Below are 18,950 nucleotides of genomic sequence, written 5' to 3' on the forward strand. Positions count from 1 at the left end.
TGCATAAGACCTGACTATATAACTTTTTTTTTCTTCAGATCGAGACTTGGGAGCAGCCTCTCCATAAATGGGGGTAAGGCTAGCCGACATTCACCTCTCCCAGACCCTGCGTAAAGCGGGAGCCTTGTGCACTGGGTACGACCTTTTTTTTAGAGGTTTTAACTTTAAACATATTTCAAGACTAAAAACAGATGAACCGTTAGACTAGCAACAACTTCTGACTTCGAAGTTGAGTTTATTATAGTATATGTTACTACAACATTAAGTTACAAGTTGGATAATCTTTTCATTCATATTTTCCTATTGTTTTTGTAACATACTACTATCAACAATAAAAACTAAGTAAATGTGACAAAATTCTTATATTTAAGAACAAATCAATGCTTCAATTCAAAGCCCCCAATGGATTTATTATTTTTTTGTTAGTCATTACTTGCATTCCTAATATATACACATCTCATTCATTTTCCTTTAATATAAGCTCCAAGAAATTTTACCCTAAAGTCAAACACTGTTTTGGTTGTAATTAAACACCAACTACTAACCAAAAATAAATCTTTAGTGGGGCCCTGGATGCCTCAACGGTCCAATGAAATTGGATGGGCATTCGTGTAATTTTCCGCCATCAAATCTGTTTCCCATCACCCAGCTGTTATATGATATAAAACTATTAAGGGTTGTCCTTTGCGTCTCAGCACCACTCAACGTTTTCATTTTTCCTAATCTACCCCTGCTTTATCTCATATATACAGTAATCTGCCACCACGCCCAAACCCTTTGGATTCTCTCTCTCTCCTTCTCTCTCCTTCTCTCTCCGTTGCAGTTTTCAGTCTAAAAAGCTCACTTTTTTTTCAGCTGAGACAGGCCATTTCTGTTCTGGGTTTAATCTGAAATTTTCCCTTGTTTTTTTCTCTGAGCCCATTTTTTCCCTCACAAATTTGCTTCACATTTCCACACTTTCCCAATGAGTCTCTGATCCCACTTTCCTGCATTGGTTCTATAAACCTGGGCTCAATCCTCCCCAACCCACTTCCCTGTAAAGATGAAGTCTTCAACTCGGCTGGACTCGGCTCTGTTCCAACTCACCCCAACTCGGACCAGGTAATCCTTTTCTTCAAATCAAATGGGTCTTCAATGATATTTTTGTTTTTTAATTTTACAATAAAGGCTGGATTTGGCTTTTTTATGCAATTGGTATGGTATTGGGTTATATGAACTTATGAGCAATGGCTAAGTTGGAATTTTATTATTTTTTGGATGGTTATTCTTGGTGTTTTAGAATTGGATCTTTTGGTGTTTTATTGGATATTTATGTTATGTGTCTGTTTGTTATGTCATTGCATGTGTAAAAGTGTTTGATTATTTGGTACTCAATCTTTTCTGAGTTGCTTTGTTTTTGTTGAGTTTGCATACCTTGATGAATTGTAGTGTCTTAAATTCATTTGGAGGTACATTTAGTGGAAATGTGCAGATTTATTGATCGAAAAGCCGTATTTGTACTCGAATCTAAACAAGGAAAGATTTTGATGAAAATGCACTATTTGTCAGTTGTTGTCTGCTTTGTTTCTTGTTTATTATACGTAAATGTGATTGTGAAAGTTTCAAAGATGTTCATCATTTTGATATTTTCTGCTCCTAAACCTTCGTCTTGATAGGTGCGATCTGGTTATATCCGCAAATGGAATGACGGAGAAAATAGCTTCTGGTTTGTTGAATCCGTTTCTGTCCCACTTGAAGACTGCTCAAGAACAAATGGCCAAGGGTGGTTATTCAATTATTCTTGAGCCAGAGTCTGGCAGTGATGCAGCATGGTTCACTAAGAGTACGGTCCAAAGGTTGTAATGAAATCCAGTGCCTCTCTACTATCTAGGGTGTTCTCAACATGTTTGATGAGTGCATAAGTTCGATCTTCTCTGCTAAGCACACCAATTAGAAAGTGTAGGGTAACATGACTGTTTCATTCGGTGCATGCTTGATTTCTAATTTGGAGTCCCTTCTCATTTTAAAGTTTCAATACAACTGATTTTCTATATTTGTCTTCAATTGTATGAAAAGTGATTACTACGCCTTATAGGCTCAACATTTCATCTTATGAACCTATGACTGTTGCCAGAATTTTGGAATGCAGTATCCTGTATGCTACAATGATAATTCCTCTCACCGGAAAATCATTATTCTGTACTAATTTGTGAGTTGAATATTAGGTTTGTTCGCTTTGTGAGCACCCCAGAGGTCTTGGAACGGGTGTACACTTTAGAATCTGAGATTTTACAGATTGAAGAGGCAATTGCAATTCAAGGAAATAATGACACGGGACTTAATCATGTAAGTAAAATCTGTTAGTTCTCAGTGATCTGTGTTTGGTATCCACATAGAAAAGTCAGTCTCAGTTTCTTTGTGGCAGGTAGAGGACAATCATGGAAAACCTGTAGATAGCGTTGAAGGTAATTTTGAAAAGACAACTAAACAATATGTCACACAATGATTTTCTTATTAGTAAAATAAGACTTTTTTGCCTGTTTCTGTTTTCTTTCAATTGTGCACTGGCAAGCTGATATTTGGGTTTTTTACCCTCCTCACTCAACACACTTGATGCAGATAGTTCTAGTGGTGTCCCAGCTTATGCCTCTATCAGGTGCCGACAGCCCCTAACTTCCCTACCATGCTTCACCAAAAACCTAGTTTTTTTTTTGTCTCTCCCTTATACAAGCTTTGCCTTTGGGGTCTACATAGGAAAAAAGGGAGGGTGTTGAGGTCCTAGAGGGGGTTAATGGGGAAAGTTTCAAATGCTGCTTCATATCAGAACATGAAGTCTGGTGAAGGTTTCACTGGGCTTGTATCTCTTTCCTCCCTTTTCTCACTTATTTTTGTTTCAACTAATGGATGGCAAATACTCGGTCAGCTAAGCTCTGTAATCTGTCGCCATGTTTGTTTTTGTTTCTGATTCAAAAGACTGTAATTCCTTCTTTGTTTCTCTAGTTAATGGTTCATCTACTGGATTGTGAACCCCAAATTATTTTTTATAGGAAACAAGCCTTTGCTAGATGCTAGTGAAGAGAAAGCAATTGTCCTTTACCAGGTTTAAATCTGTACCTTTTTATTTCATTTTTTTGTTGTTGTTAGTGTTTCTGATTTGGTTTCTCTTGTAAAACTGGCAGCCTGATGGTCAACCTGAAGCAAATGGATCCACTGCACAAGAGGCAAATTCAAAGTACGTACCATCTCTTTCATATTCTCTTGTGCTGCTCCAAAGACCATGTACCCTGCCTCTCATGGGTTAAAGTTGTAATGAAAAGTAAACTGTTGTTTATGGTCTTAGCACTTGTGATCTTGAAATTTCCGGTGGCCCTTCAAACCTAAATTCCCTTTGATTATCCTGCTGCCATATATTCATTTCAAGTAAACCAGGGATGCGTATGGGCGTATAGCTCTATCAAATTTTGAACCTCCTCCTCCTTACGTCTCCTATCTATACAATTATAGGGTAGTTATCATTTGCAAAAAAAGAAAAAATGGTACAGCATTGATGTCAGAGAAAAAACAATGGTTTGTATCATCTCTATAAAAGTCTGATGGAAAAAAGAAGTTAAAGGGTCAGCACACACACATGCCTGCGTGCATCGTCTCCTACTCACCAACACATTTTCTATTGATAAATTCCATTCAATGGAGGGATATTCAGTTTCCTGCGACTATGCATTGCAGCACAGATTATTCAGTTTTCTGTATAACATAAGGGCAACTGCTAATCCATTTATCTAATATTATGGTAGAGTTCATCTTTTGAAAGTCCTGGAGACACGCAGAACTATGCTGCAGAAAGAGCAAGGTATGGCTTTTGCACGTGCTGTAGCCGCAGGTTTTGACGTTGATCATTTGCCACCATTGATATCATTTGCTGAATGGTTTGGAGCTTCACGCTTAATGTAAGTAGAATTTTCTTCCACTGGCCACTTTAACATTAACATGAGGCAGGATATTTTGTATCAGAATCTTTCCTGATAATGTTAACTTTATCAATCTAACAGGGATGCTTGTAGAAGATTTAAGGAACTGTGGAAAAGAAAGCATGAAACTGGGCAATGGCTTGAAATTGAAGCAGCTGAAGCAATGGCTAACAGATCAGAATTCTCTGCCATGAATGCATCAGGCATAATGCTTTCGAGTGCGACCAACCAACAAGTAACTGCAGGTAGGAGTACAGGTTGTAAGAGGTATACTACTTATAGGTAACTAACCTATTATATTCACTGTTCTCAAGAAATTTCATCATGGAGACCGAGTCTTAAATAATTAGACCGATCATCAATTTCAGTGGTAAAGACGAAGGGTGTGAGAATCTAATGTTTTGACTTTGAGAAGAGCCCCATTCATCATACTGCATGGCGTTAGTATAATCATGTTCACTACTTTTAGGATAGCTGAGATTTTGTCTGCTTATTTGTGCAGAAGAAAAGCCTCCTGTGGAGCATCAACCACCATTAAGCCACCAGGAACACTTTCCTGGCCAGTATCCCCATCAGATGTACCCTCCCTGGCCTGTTCAGTCTTCTCCAGGTGCATTACCAGTGTATCCACCATATCCTATGCAAGGCATGCCTTATTTTCAGAATTACCCAGGAAATAGCCCATTTTTTCAGCCGCCTTATCCGATAGTAGAGGATCCTAGACTCAATCAAGGTCAAAGAATACAGAAAGGGCACTCCATGGATAGCAGTAATGGAAATATTGAATCAAATGATGTGGAATTGGAGAAGGATTTTTCAAAAAGTCAAGAATCAAGAAAGAAGGCTAGTCGCTCAGGTCAAAAACAATCTGGCAGGGTTGTCATTCGGAACTTAAATTACATCACCGCAAAGGGAAAAAACTCTTCCTATAGTGACTCAGCTAGTGACTCTCAAACTGATGAGGACAATGGAGATTTTGGGGGTGGCATTCCTAAGATGAAGGTTACACACTCTCATAAATCCGCAAAAAGGAAAGAAACTGTTCTAATGAAGGAGGGAGATGAAGGGAACTGGCAGGCATTTCAGAAGTTCTTACTCAGAGATCCTGATGAAGACAGACGTGAGCTTGACCAAGGCATGTTTTCCATGGAAAAGAAGGGTCAACTGAAAAGGCGACAAAATAACCTGGGGGATGATCCTTTAGTTTCTGGTGGTCGAGATAGGGGAGAAAGTCCAGAAGGAAGTACAACAGATATTAATAAATTTAGTGGAAATGTTACCCGCATGCAAAAGTCATCAAATGATCAAATGTTGATATCTGCAAGAAGTGATCAGTTGAGTCATGGTAATGGTCAAATGGATTTACGGTATACAGAAATAGATGGCATAAGGGGTAAATATAGAAGGACTGCCAGTGACGATTTTATGATTCATGGACATAATAACCAGTCGGGTTTTACCAGTTCTCCCTCGGATTCGCTTGCTATAAATGGATTTGATCGTGCAACCAACACTTTGGATAGGAGGTCATCTCACAACATGGATGATGATTCATACATAGTTCCATTGAGGTCAATTTCACTAGATCATCTCGAAAACAATGACAGAAATGCTATCGACATGGGCTCTGAGTTCCCATCAGCAGCTCAGAAGGTGGAAAACTCCCAAGTTAACTATGAGCCAGATGAATTGACTTTAATGCCTGAGCGTGGTGCAGAAAAGGGTTCAACAGGCTATGACCCTGCTTTAGATTATGAAATGCAAGGTGCTTCTCTGGATAAGAAACATAAGGAAGTGATGAGTGAAAACAAGCAAGGGTCTAAGAAGCCTGACAAGGACAAGAAATCAAAAATGGTTTCAGATACTTCAGATAAGAAGATTGGAGGACCAATAAGGAGAGGAAAGCCCTCAAAACTTAGTCCTTTGGATGAAGCACGAGCACGTGCTGAGAAACTAAGAAGCTTTAAAGCCGATCTTCAGAAAATGAAGAAAGAAAAGGTTATTTATCATTTTCCTATCTGTTTTGCTTTTTCGCAGAGTAAATTTACTAAGACCTTTCCTGGTCTTACTAAATTACAATAAGCTGTTCTCCCTTATCCAAAGTTGAGAATTTTTCTTTTTGAAACGCTATTTTAGTATCATCTTCTTGACAGTTTTTGTATGCCTTAGACTTGCAACTGGGCTTAAAAAGCTTTTATTTTTGTTGCAAGTTTAAAAAGTTAGATGACTATTCTCAATGTTTTTGTCACTGGACTCACCACCATCTTGTACACCTATTTCAAAGTGAATTTGTTTTTTTCCTTTATTACCAATATTTTAAATAACAGTAAAAATTATGCTGAAATTTACGGAGGTTAGAATAATTTCTTAAAATCTGAGGGATTTAATTTATTTGTTTATTTTAATTTTCCATAATGCTATTTTCACTTTGAAAAGTAGAAAAACTTGAGTCAGACAACAGTGATGTTGGCTATAAATATCTATCCATCATGTGTTGCCTGACAAAAGCACATAAAATGTCTTGTGGAGTTCAGATAATTTTACAAGTTAGCCATGTCCTTGTCGGACACATCGCATGTTAGGACATCAACATACGTATCAATCTTGTATTGCTCTTTAAATCATCTAAAACGTGTCATAAAACTATGAAGCACTGGAACTTTACAAGGTGGTCCTGTCTACAGTATTTTTCTTGCACCTGAACATATTCTTAGACTTGGTATTTTCTTCAAGAAATTTCCCCAAATGAGTTCATGACCTTTTAAATTCAAGAGAGAGAGAGAGAGAAATAAAGTTAACAAAGTCAACTATATAACTTTGAATCATTAGTTAAAAAAAAAAAAAAACACATTATAATGTAATTATTTGTTGCTTTCAATTTGTCGATTTATCACTGATCATATTTGTTCTGTATTGTAACTTATTTCCTTGGTCTGGTGTCCATGCCTGTGCAACAAGTGGTTATATATGTTGTAGAATCAGCTTCACATGCTATATGCTAGCCAGTTTATCTGTTTTATTCATAAGATTTTTGAAGTTTTTGCACTTTTTGTTTTCAGGAAGAAGAAGAGATGAAACGGCTGGAAGCCTTAAAGATACAGAGGCAAAAGAGGATTGCTGCTCGAGGTGGTACCATCCCTGCAATGTCACCATTGCCCTCGCTGCAAACCAGGAAACAAGGGCCAACAAAACTATCTCCAAGCACTCACAGAGGATCAAAGTTTAGTGATTCAGAGCCAGGGTCATCATCTCCTTTGCAAAGGGTGCCCATCAAAACTGGCTCTGTGGGCTCTGCCGATTCTCACAAAACCTCCAAATCCAGCAAACTGAGTACTGGAAACCACTCTGCTGTACACAGGTTAACCCGGTCTGTAACTTCATTGCCTGAACAAAAGAAAGACATCGCTGGTGTTGCAAGTAATGTTAAGCTATCCATGGCACGGATTCGAAGGTTATCAGAGCCTAAGGTGACTAACGGCCATCATGTTTCTTCAGTGAAGCTGCGGAGTACTTTAACAGTATCAAAGCCAAAAGTTTCTGATGGGCATGAGAGCAAGAAAATATCTGCTATCGTGAATTATGACAAAAGCAAGGCTGCTACTCTCCCAGAATTGAAAATCAGGACAGCCAAGGGACCTGATGCTGCCCAGAGCACATCAACGACTAAAGGAGTGACACAGAAAGATGATTCTGTGAAGTCTACCTCTGAAGGTGGTCAACTGAAGAGGAATGATGACAAAAATTCACACCATAGTGATCGGGATGACAACCCAGTAATTGAGAAAACTCTCATGATGCTTGAGAAACCTTCCATTCCCATTGTACATGCGGAAGAAACTTTGAGGGATGCAAAGGGACAGAATATTAGGGAGAAGACAGAGGTGTCAGAGTATGCTGCTATTCGGGCACCAGTTTCACCACTAACGATTGATACAATCAATAGAGAACCCGCTCGTGACCTATTACAGCAGCAACTTCAGTCTCATGAGGTATGGTTGATCAGATAACCAAAGGATTTTGCTTCCAGTTTTGCATTTTTTGTCTGTACCGACTGCAACGGACCATGAAGGGTTTGATTGCGTCTGAAAAGTTTACAAGCAAGTCATAGTCATTGTTTACAATCTAAAATTGCAATTTCAATAACTGCAACAGAAGAGGAAGATCCGTAGGCTGAACTCGTATCTATGGTATTAATTCTTGGTCAGTGTTCCTAACTAACAAAAATGCAGTTTTATATGAATCCTTACTATTACCACATGTGAATTTCAAAAGCTTTTTATTTTTTAATTTTTTTTATGCTTTTTCTGGTCATAGATAGCATCAGAAATTTTATTTGCAATTCAATTGCTTTCAGTTATTTATTTATTTGTAATATACATCGTTAGGCATTTATCTTTCTTTGACTCTTCAAAAGGAATATAGCTATGAACAATAAGATATATTTAGTCATATCATAAATTGTGGACCAATTTCTGAGTGGTGTTTGTGCTTTGTGTAACCACATTGATGGATAGGTTACTACGAGTAATATGGAGAAGGAACCGGCAAAGTTTTCAAGCAATAGCACTGCTGCAAAACCATATCAAGCCCCTTATGTGCGAGTTCCTTCTCTGGAAGGTCCATGTACTCAGAATCCTGAGTATGGAAAAGCACCCACAAACATAAAAACTGTGGCAATAGGCACAGTGACTATAAAAGCACTTGTACCCGAGTCTAGTAACCTTGAAAAGATTCCAGAAGCATTTGAAAGGCCTCAGGCAAAGGAATCATTAAAAGGGTTCAGACGGCTGTTAAAGTTTGGGAAAAAGAACCATGGCTCATCATCAGGTGAACGTAATGTTGAATCAGATAACGTCAGCATGAATGGTACTGAGGCAGGTGATAATGGGACAAACGCTGTTTCTTCTAGTGAAGGTAACTTGCATTATGCCTTGAAAACAAATAAACAAAACATTTTGACAACCGATCACATTCATTATGCGTGCTAGACAGAATTTGAAGTGTAATTAACATCATGGAAAGAATAAAATAAGACTAATGAAAATTTGCAGCTATAAACTCCTAATTCGTTCTTTGTAAACTCCTAATTCAGTCCTTGTACCAGTTAAACATTACATTATCCAAATCCATTGTGGATTAAATATTTGTAACACCATCTCTTATAGAATGTCTATTGCATTTGCCTCCGTTTTCTGATTGTCGTAAACTTACTGTGTGAAAAAATTCATATGTTTTTCCATTTTTGTACTGAGGATACTGTAGGTTTCTATAGATTCTCCCCTCTGTTTTATCTGGCTATTAAGTGTTTCAATGTTCATGTGATCTCATAGTAGTTTGCAATGTGGCACGTAGAGAACTAGTTTATTTTTCTTGTGTGGTTCCAGGAACATTTAGTGAATAAAATGTTTTGCTGATGTGACTTTGGCTCCGGGTTCACCCTGCTTTGTTTCGTTTGCTGTTGTGTGCACGCTCTTTTGATTGCTATCTCTCCTGTGTCTTTTATTTGTCATCACTAAGTCTGTTCATTTATGAAGATTGCAAGTCACTGGTTTGTGAAAAAATCGAAATTTGTAGGTTCACGGGGTGTGGATTAGGTCAATAAGAGGTTATTTAGAGTCTGATCTCAAATACTATATAAGCTGACACTCATTTTTTTGTGCTCCATATCAGTCTTTACATTAAAGAATCTGATCTCACAAGATGAAACTCCAAATCCCAGCTCTACACAAAAGTGTAAGTGTTTATCATTTTTGCAACACGCGTTGCTCCATTGAATTTTTTATTTTTTATCCTCTTCTTTTTAATGATTCAATAATTCTAACTGCGTAGAATTTCATTCATATGGTTACAGCTTCTCGCCATTTCTCCTTGTTGTCACCATTCAAAAGAAAGACTGGCGAGAAGAAGCTGACAATGTGAAGATGTGAATGCTTGCGAAATTGAAGACAGAAGCAACAAGGTTTCTCTTATTTTTCCACCACTTGGGTGCAATCTGAGTCATAAAAGCTCTACAGATTTTCGTCTCCTGTATGTTTAAAAGTAAAATCTTAGTTTTGTTGTTGTATAACTTGTCTTTGGACATTCATATTAGTTTGTTAGCGTTGCATGCGGAATTCGTTTGTAGCGCTCCTCTGCGTAATTTGTAAGCTCAACGATGATTGTTGTTGGACGCAGTTTCTTGTGGATGGGATTGATGTCGGGTTCGTGGATGTCACATAGAGGGAAAATGCACAAAAATAGAGTTTCCACAACTGAGAAGTGGCTTGTAATTTTCTTTTAGATTTCAAGTTTCGACCGAGACAGGGTTGCAAAAATCCCAAGTAGAAATGCTCCTTGATGCAAAATTTGATACATTATTTGTCCCAAATAGAAACTGAATACTCACGGTCGCCAACAACCATGCCATTTTCTCTCTTTTGTCGAGCCGCGAAGTCGGAAAAGTCTCGGGTTCTTACCCTTCGAGGGTGGTTGTTTGAATGACATTCAGATCAAACCCAAAAAGTGTCTCGTACAAGATGAACAAACGAGTGCCAAACAAATTGTTACCACATGTTAATCAAATCTGATGACCAAGCAAGAAATGCTGCCTCTGCTCATTCTATTCGAAGCTTCCTCCGCCAAATACTCGGAGGCCATCTGTGGATTTTCGATGCGTCGGATGAGATTCACAGCCTCTTGATTCTTCATTACCTGAAACACGTTATCGTTGACGGATTACTGTCTCTCTAATAGGAAGAAGTTGCAGTAAATATGTGTGGGATGATAAAATGTCTTACCTCCCATATGCCATTGCTGGCTAAAATAACAAATTCGGTATCCGGATCGACCCTTTCAACCCCAACAACAAGGTCTGAGCTTTTACAAGTTTTGGTCTTTGCTGCATTGCCCGGAATCACACACTAAAATGTGAGCATTTCGCACGCGAATTTTAAACACGAGCGTGTCAAAAATGAGGTATGGATACGGCTACTGCTGGACTTGATGATTCATTTCCGTTTAAGGTCATCAATTTTGTATCCCCAACATGGCGTGGTCGAATCCAAACCTCATTTTCTTAAACAAGTAAACATTGTCACATCATCTGACGCATCAGTTGGTGAACAAATTTGGCGGCTCTAGGGTTATCAGTCCACGTTACCTCTAAACAACCTGTGCGACCAAATCTTTTTGGTTGATTGCTTGTTCTTGGTGCCTATCTGATGAGCGGAACCATCTTTACACACAACTGCTCTATAGTCTCCCATGTTAGCCAATACAAGCTTTTCCCCCTCGATCACCATCGCGGAAACTGAACCGACTCCGTTCGTCTCCTCCGAGGCCTCTCTAACCTTTGATCTAGCACCAAGAAAGGCTTTTCTCATCGTCTCCTTGCTCTTTCCCCTTATATGAGACTGCACAAAGTTGGGCATAAAAAATGAACCAGCAACAAATATTTTTCTCTGTTATATGAGTATAAATTCTCCTATCCTATTGCGCACTCTCGAGCAACTCTGTAGTTGGTGTACACCAGAGAGAAAATAACGCAAAACCCCGTTCGCATGAGCCGGAACTAATTAACAATCATCTTAATGAAAATTGGATTGTGATTACTTTAACTAGTGCTTAAACTAAAGGAAGGTGTTTCCTATACCTCTTTAGGCTTCTTGTCAAACAAATGTGACTGCATGTACTTGGTAACCCGGTCGCCAACCCGGGCATCGAAAACTCCGAAAAACCAGAGCTCAAGCTCTTCGATTTGCTCTCTCTGAGCCACAACAAAGTCGGAGTCGGAATCGCCACAGGTAGCCGGTGATGTGTAGCTCTCACAGGTGTGATATCCATGTGAGACTGCAGGCATCATCCACGACGGTTTCTTTGCCATGGTGACCTCTTTCTTCTTCCTCCCCACACCACTTCCCATGAGGAAGCGTTTCAGCTGCAAAGCCCGAAACCACATTTTTTGGTAAAATTAAGAAAGGAATGCTACTAGTTAAGGATACATATATACATACATATAATATATATATATATACATACATACAATATATATATATATATAGATGTGTGTGTGTGTGTGTGTATTCACACAAATACACACTAACTTTTGGGTAAAAAATTAGTGATAATGACATACATTATACAAGGGAACAATGGAAACTCAAAAGTCCTAAAACTGACAACAAGCAAAAAGACAAAAAAAAACCAACAAAATGCTATTTAACATCTTTATGTACCATCATGTCTCTTTAATCGAGATGGGATCCACGTGTGTTGGTAGACTCTACATTTATTAGAGAGATGATACAAATAGATGATAAATTTAGCACTACTCAAAATTCAAACATTTTCCTTTTCTTTCGAGAAATATTATAATTTAACTAAATTTTAAGGAGAGACACAAACTTTGGGTATAAGTAACGTTTAAACAACATGGCTACGTCCAAGTTCGAAAATCGAACTTTGGGTATGGTAATTCCATAACAACAACAATAATAATAATAATAATAATAATAACAAAAAAATGATGGGCAACTGTCTTCTATCATACAAAAAAATGATGGGCAATAATGTAATTTCACAAGTCCAAATTTTATTGTTTTGTTATTAAAACATCACCTACAGGTGATATTAAAATATCTATAATGTTTAAAATTAAAAAAAAAAAAAAAAAAACCTCCCACTCTCTCGACGTTCTCTCTCTCTCTCCCCCCCTCCTTCTCATTTTCTAAAAAAATGTGTTCATACACATAAAGTGTATAGGCAAATGCTAGTAATAATAATAAGGGTAAATTACAAAAAACTACCTCAACTATTAGGTCATTAACAGTTTCATACCTCATCTTTAAAAAGTTTCAATGTCATATCTTATCTTTGAATTTGTTGCAATGTCATACCTTCAGTCAGTTGACTGTTAGTTCCTTAGTTAAATGCTGACGTGGTATGAGGCGGGGTCCACTTTTTATTAAAAAATTAATAAAATATTATAAAAAACTTAAAAAAAATCATTTAATATTTTTTAAATATTAAAATAATAATTAATTAAAAAAAATAACCATCAGATTTGTCCACCCCCACCCCCGCTTCTTCTCTTCTCCCCCATCTTCATCTTCTTCGCCCCCCCCCCCAACTTGCAACCCAGAAAAGAAAGAAAAAATAAAAAATAAAAAAACCTTCAGTTTGTCTTCCCTCCTCCTCCTCCTCTCATAAAAAAAAAACCCAGATCCCATCTACGCCGCCATCGTCGGGTTCGTGAGGTGGAGGGAAACCCCCTTTGCCAAGCCGATTCCACGGGTGGAGAACCTGGGCGCAGAGAAAATGGGAGGAATGGGTGTGGATTTAAGGAGTGGTGTGTGTAGAGGAGGGAAAAGGGTGAGTGCGAGGGGAAGACGAACTGGGTTTTTTTTTGGGTTGCAAGAAGGGGGGTTCGGGGGAAGAAGATGAGGAGGGAGGGGGGTGTTTGGGGGTGGGGGGACGAAACTAATGGTGTTTTTTTTTAAAATTTTAAATTAATTATTATTTTAATATTTAAAAATATTAAATGATTTTTTTAAGTTTTTAATAATATTTTATTAATTTTTTAATAAAAAGTGGATCCCGCCTCATGCCACGTCAGCATTTAACTGAGGAACTAATAGTTAACTGACGGAAGATATGACATTGCAACAAATTCGAAGATAAGGTATGCAGGGCCAACGCTGAGGGATTGCAAGTGGTGCTACCGCACAGGGCCCCCAAATCGGAAGGGCCCCCGATTTTTCAATTTTGCATGCATATACGTGTATATAGTAATAAGTGTAGAATATTACCAACTTGAGTCTTAGCGCAAGTGGAATTATTGCTTCTTTACATTGGCCTAGGAAATGGGTTCAAAGCTCATCTCCATCATTTTTTCAGTTTATATTTTTATTAAATGCATAAGCTTCCACAAAATAATATAAAATTCCACACAATAACATGAAAATTCGAACCCTGACCCTCTAAATAGTTAAGGAAAAACAATAGGCCATCTTTTCACTTGTTGATTTGTTAAATTTGTTTGTGCTATTAGAATTTATAGAAGCTCAATCGAAAACTAAAATGATTATTTTGAACAAAAAAATAAAAAAAATTAAATTCTTAGTATTTTTTAGGGCCTCCAATTCACTTTCGCATATGGCCCCTGAAATCTCAGGGTCGGCTCTAAAGGTATGACATTGAAACTTTTTAAAGACGAGGTATGAAACTGTTAATGACTCAATAATTGAGGTAGTTTTTTGTAATTTACCCTAATAATAATAACAATAATCTCTTTTCTTTTTTTTTTTGTCATTTCCAATTTTTCAAACACCATTAATTAGCATCTTACATAATCTAGCACCACCATAAAAGTTATCAACCAAAACTAAGAAACCCGGAAATAAGATTATCCAGATAGTCGAAGAACACAATTAAAAAGACTAAATAAATGCAGTTTTTCAAGAAAATGGAACATGTATAAAGGAGCGTTCAAGCGCTAACCGTGAAAACATATGCAGACTTACATTTGGCTTGATCTGAATATCTTTAACGCCCATGAGCACCCCTGAAATATGATTAGGGGTCATTTTATCTTTAGCACTCATGAACACCCCTGAAATATGATTAGGGGCCATTTTATCTTTAACGCCCATGAGCACCCCTTAAATACGATCAGAGGCCATTCGGTGATTATCTAGTAAACGGAGAAGATAATCACCTTCAAGCCAACAAAAAAAGAAACAAGATAAATCACTTGAAGGGGAAGAATATTTTAGAAATTGGAAATAATGGATAAATAGAGAAGAAATTAAGAGCTAAACTTGGCTGGTTTGCCAGTTTTGTTGGTAATGTAATTATAATTTGGAGCTATTTAAAGTCAATGAGGGGTCTTAAGCTGGTTTTACATTCATCTAGAGACATCCTAATTTTAGGGTTAATGCATGTATTAAAATAGAAAAATTATTATTTTTAATCATCTCTCAATCTTTTTTTTTTGGTCAAAATCATCTCTGAATATGTTAGCAAGGAATTATAAAATTGTAACTGCCCATTTGTGGATATCATGGTAATGGAATTATGTAGTTCCTGCGAGCATATTCATTGACCACGTTATTGATCACCTTTACAATACATGTCTCACACATATACAAAGAATATAAAATTTCTTCAATACAATCGATATTTTCATAAAAATATTCAAAAAATCAGAGAAAGATATGGAAATTGGGGGCGAAGTCTAAACTTCGCCTCATCTCGAAGAACTCTTATTAAGGCTAAAATCGACAGATATTGTATATATTTCAGACACATATGTTAAAGATCAGAGAAACTCTTATATTTCATCCAAACTAATATTTGACAATCCCTAATGTTTCATTTTGTAATTTTCATTAAAAGCAACCAATATTGTTTTTCGATATATCCGTCGATATTTCCATAAACTTGCATAAATGTGAGTCGAACCAATAACTTTATTTCACGTCTAAAGCCAAAACAAATGGTTTTGAAAAAAATATAGTAGGTTAACAACAAAACCTCAGAATGATCTATGAAGATTTTCATTCAGCTTAATTTATTGATAAATTAGGCCAACTAACTATTATAATTTCAATTTGGTGACCCACTTTAATAAAAGTCTTTGAAGTTTCTCCTCTCCTTTTTTTAATAACTGAATTATATAGTAATTTTAAGCTTTAACGGTTCAAATACCTTTTTAACTCCGTAAGCATCTCCAATAGGAGTACTTATTTAAGGACTCCCACCGCCATATTTGAATACTCATTTCAAGACTTAAACCAAATATTTGTGTTTCTAAAGGAATATTACCTCCAATGGGAGTCCTTATAATATAATCCATAAATTTAAAGTTTTTATGATTTTATGTGATAATTTGATTGGGTGTACATTTTTTGTTTAGAGGTATTCATCAATTCCCCCCCTGAACTTGTGACCATTGGCCAATTTCCCCCCTCAACTTTAATTTTGGCCAATTTCCTCCCTCAACTCTCATAATTAGTCAATTTCCCCCCTCAACTCTCATAATTAGTCAATTTGCACTCTACTGTTAATTTTTTTTTAATTTTCCATCTATTCTTTTTTTTTTTCTTTCAATCTTTCTAATAACTTCCAACAAAGTACTAAAATTAACATAAACTCACCTGCATAATATAGGGTAAAATGTACAAAAACATAATACAATTAGTATGTGATATGGGTTGATTATAAGAAAAAGTTATGAATCGGGTTTAAAGCATGTAGAAGAAGAAATAATAATCCTAAACTCATGGATCAGACCTATTTCAATAAAATGGGTTATTCTTAATAAGGAGTCGAAAATTATGAATTGACTAGCCATTTTTGTACTAAAGCTCTATTCTCCGCAATTTACTTGAACTTAGCTTTCACTTTTATAAAGAAAATTGTATTCACATACAAAAATGTACACATCAATCCTTTTCGTTATCAATTTTGTATAGTAAAAAATCAAATAAAATTACTTCATACTGATTTATTATGACTAATAATACTATTTATGATAAATTGTAAAATTCTAAATTTTAATCTATTTGTAATAGGATAAGACATAGGAAAATGATTAACATACATCTTATTTAGTTTCTTACACACACTTGTTTAATTATGATCAAATTAAAAAATTAACAGTAGGGTGCAAATTGACTAATTATGAGAGTTGATGGGGGAAATTGACTAATTATGAGAGTTGAGGGGGGAAATTGGCCAATAGTCACAAGTTCATGTGGGAAATTGATGAATACCTCTTTTGTTTATGTTAACCTTTTTTTTAATTAACTAAAAGCATTTAAAGCATTAGAAGCTTCAATCAAGATTGTGGGTTCCATTCTCCATTCAAGGTTATGTCCCTATGCATCTCCTATATGTTGGTACGTACAGTATGTATCCGGTAAGTGCCTATAATTTAGGGACTAACTTTTTCGATCCATCGAAGATTCATTTTGTAATATACTTATTTTGTGCGCATTTTATACGGAATTGTCCCTATTTAAAAATTCCAATTGAAATGCTCTAAAATCTTTCTATTTTCTTGAAAGCGACACCTTAGAAAGGAGAAATCGAATACATAAAAGAGTAAAACACATAATTCAGTCAACACATAAAATTTGAAACGTGACCTTTATGTTAATATATGACACGTGTTGTTTGCTAAATAATTCCGTATATTTCAGTCTTGACACTAAGATCATTTTTCCTTCTTGTTCTTTTGGGTTTTGTAGAATTTGGTGTCAGCATCTAGAAGTTTGTTTTTCATTTGTAGCACCTTACCATCAACGGCATTTCAACGATATTTTAGTGAAGTTAAATCTAACTTTGGAATCAAAATTCAAGATAGAGATTTGAATTTTATAATTTTCTAATCAAACAAATGGTTGAATTGGGAAGGACGGCAAGAAGAAGGCCCCTTTGGCTTCATATTATATATGATGATTCTTCTTCTCAAGTTGATGGAGCTGTCAGCCTGTCATTCTCTAATTAAGTCTTTGACTACCTTCTCTCACGTTGCAAAGTTTCTACGAGCAATTAGGAATGATGTAATACGCTTGAGGTTTCAATGTAAAATTAATTGATAATTTGAGGAATTGGCCGAAGTCTTGGGACTTTATTCTCACAATCTTACATGCAGTAGGTCCCGACAATATAGCGATCGAAGTGTGGAAGGTTATGGAAGAGACGGGCATAGCATGGCTCACAAACTTTTTCAACAAGATTTTAAAAACGAAGAAGATGCCAAATGAGTGGGAAAGAGCACTTTGGTGCCTAGAATACCGGTGACATACAAAATTATATGAACTATAAGGGTATTAAGTTAATGAGTTGTACAATGACGTTTTGGGATGGAGTAATTGAGCATAGACTAAAGGTAAGAGATAGGGGTCTCAAACAATCAATTCAGGTTCATGTCAGCGCACTCGACCATGGAGACAATCTTTCTCTTATGAAGATTGATGGAACAATATAGAGATATGCAAAAGAATTTGCACATGGTCTTTATAGATTTGGAAAAAGCGTATGATAGCGTCCCCAATAAATTTTTTTGGAGGATTCTAGAGAAGAAAGGAGTATGAGTAGCGTATATCCAATCAAAAAAAGGATATGTTTGACGGAGTAAGGACGGCAATAAGAAATCATGAAAGATAAACTGAAAGCTTTCCATAGCCATAGGGTTAGGCTCAGCTTTAAGTGCTTACCTTTTAGCATTGGTTATGGATGAGTTAACATATATATTCAAGATATTATCCCTTTTGTGTATGCTTTTTGCAGACAATATTGTTGATAGATGAACTCAGGAGGAAGTAATGAAGCTTAACCTTTGGTGGGAAGTGTTAGAATCTAAAGGTCTTGGCATAAGTTGGTCAACATAGAGTATATGGAGTGCAAGTTTAGTGGGAATGAGCGTCCAAATGAGATAAAGGTGAGGATTGGAAGTACCAAAAATCGAACGCTTTTGCTATCTTGCAAAAGAACAGAGAATTAGATGGAGATCTCAACCATAAAATACAAGTTGGATGGATGAAGTGGAAAAATGCATCGAGTGTGTTGTGCAATCGTTGTATGCCACTAAAGCTTAAGGAAAATTTTTATAGGACGATAATAAGGCCAACAATGCTTTATGACACTGAATGTTGGGTTGTCAAGTATCAACACGTGAAAAAAATATTAGCCTAGCATATATGAGAATGGTTCGTCGGATGTGTGGGCACATGATAAGGGACAAAATTAAGAACGGAGATATCTGAAGTGAAGTACAAGTGACTGCAATTGAAGATAAGATGAGATAAAATTGGTTAAGGTGGTTTGAACATGTGAACCGAAAAGATAATATAAAGATTAGGAGGAGAAAATTTGAGTGTTCATTTCTTCTTATTAGAGTGTCTATTTATAGGCTTACGATTTACATAGAAAATGTCTTAAATAATTATATATTACATATTGACTCATAATTTAATAGCCATTTAATAATAATAGGGTAAAATGTTGTTTGACCACTTG

At 36.4% G+C, this 18,950-nt stretch overlaps 2 protein-coding genes across 5 annotated transcripts; one reads left to right on the forward strand and one right to left on the reverse strand.

Moving 5' to 3' along the window:
* Positions 1–770: 770 nt before the first annotated feature.
* LOC103453465 (COP1-interacting protein 7) lies at positions 771–10,298 on the forward strand. Of its 3 annotated transcripts, none has more exons than XR_011576890.1 (14): positions 775–1,101; positions 1,656–1,835; positions 2,205–2,325; positions 2,405–2,444; positions 3,027–3,079; positions 3,159–3,211; positions 3,774–3,926; positions 4,029–4,192; positions 4,450–5,945; positions 7,007–7,936; positions 8,100–8,147; positions 8,462–8,861; positions 9,618–9,680; positions 9,799–10,298. XR_011576890.1 is itself a non-coding variant. In XM_070814969.1 (14 exons), the coding sequence occupies exons 5-14, from the start codon at positions 2,623–2,625 to the stop codon at positions 9,864–9,866; spliced, it is 3,393 nt and encodes a 1,130-aa protein (XP_070671070.1). In that variant the 5' UTR covers positions 780–1,101; positions 1,656–1,835; positions 2,205–2,325; positions 2,405–2,444; positions 2,599–2,622; the 3' UTR covers positions 9,867–10,298. The 3 variants fall into 3 exon arrangements, 2 of the variants coding, with proteins under 2 accessions (XP_008391232.3, XP_070671070.1); XM_070814969.1 differs by lacking the exon at positions 8,100–8,147 and adding an exon at positions 2,599–2,635 and having other exon boundaries at positions 780–1,101; XM_008393010.4 differs by lacking the exon at positions 8,100–8,147 and having other exon boundaries at positions 771–1,101.
* Positions 10,253–14,695, reverse strand: LOC103453464 (putative protein phosphatase 2C-like protein 44). Of its 2 annotated transcripts, none has more exons than XM_070814970.1 (5): positions 14,447–14,695; positions 11,578–11,862; positions 11,086–11,338; positions 10,724–10,824; positions 10,253–10,637 (listed from the first exon to the last, which is right to left on the reverse strand). In XM_070814970.1, exons 1-5 carry the CDS (start codon positions 14,573–14,575, stop codon positions 10,500–10,502), a joined length of 906 nt encoding a protein of 301 aa, XP_070671071.1. In that variant the 5' UTR covers positions 14,576–14,695; the 3' UTR covers positions 10,253–10,499. The 2 variants fall into 2 exon arrangements, with proteins under 2 accessions (XP_070671071.1, XP_070671072.1); XM_070814971.1 differs by having other exon boundaries at positions 14,424–14,564.
* Between the last annotated feature and the right edge of the window lie 4,255 nt (positions 14,696–18,950).

The sequence above is a fragment of the Malus domestica genome, chromosome 16 (assembly GCF_042453785.1).
Source record: "Malus domestica chromosome 16, GDT2T_hap1".
Lineage (NCBI taxonomy): Eukaryota > Viridiplantae > Streptophyta > Magnoliopsida > Rosales > Rosaceae > Malus > Malus domestica.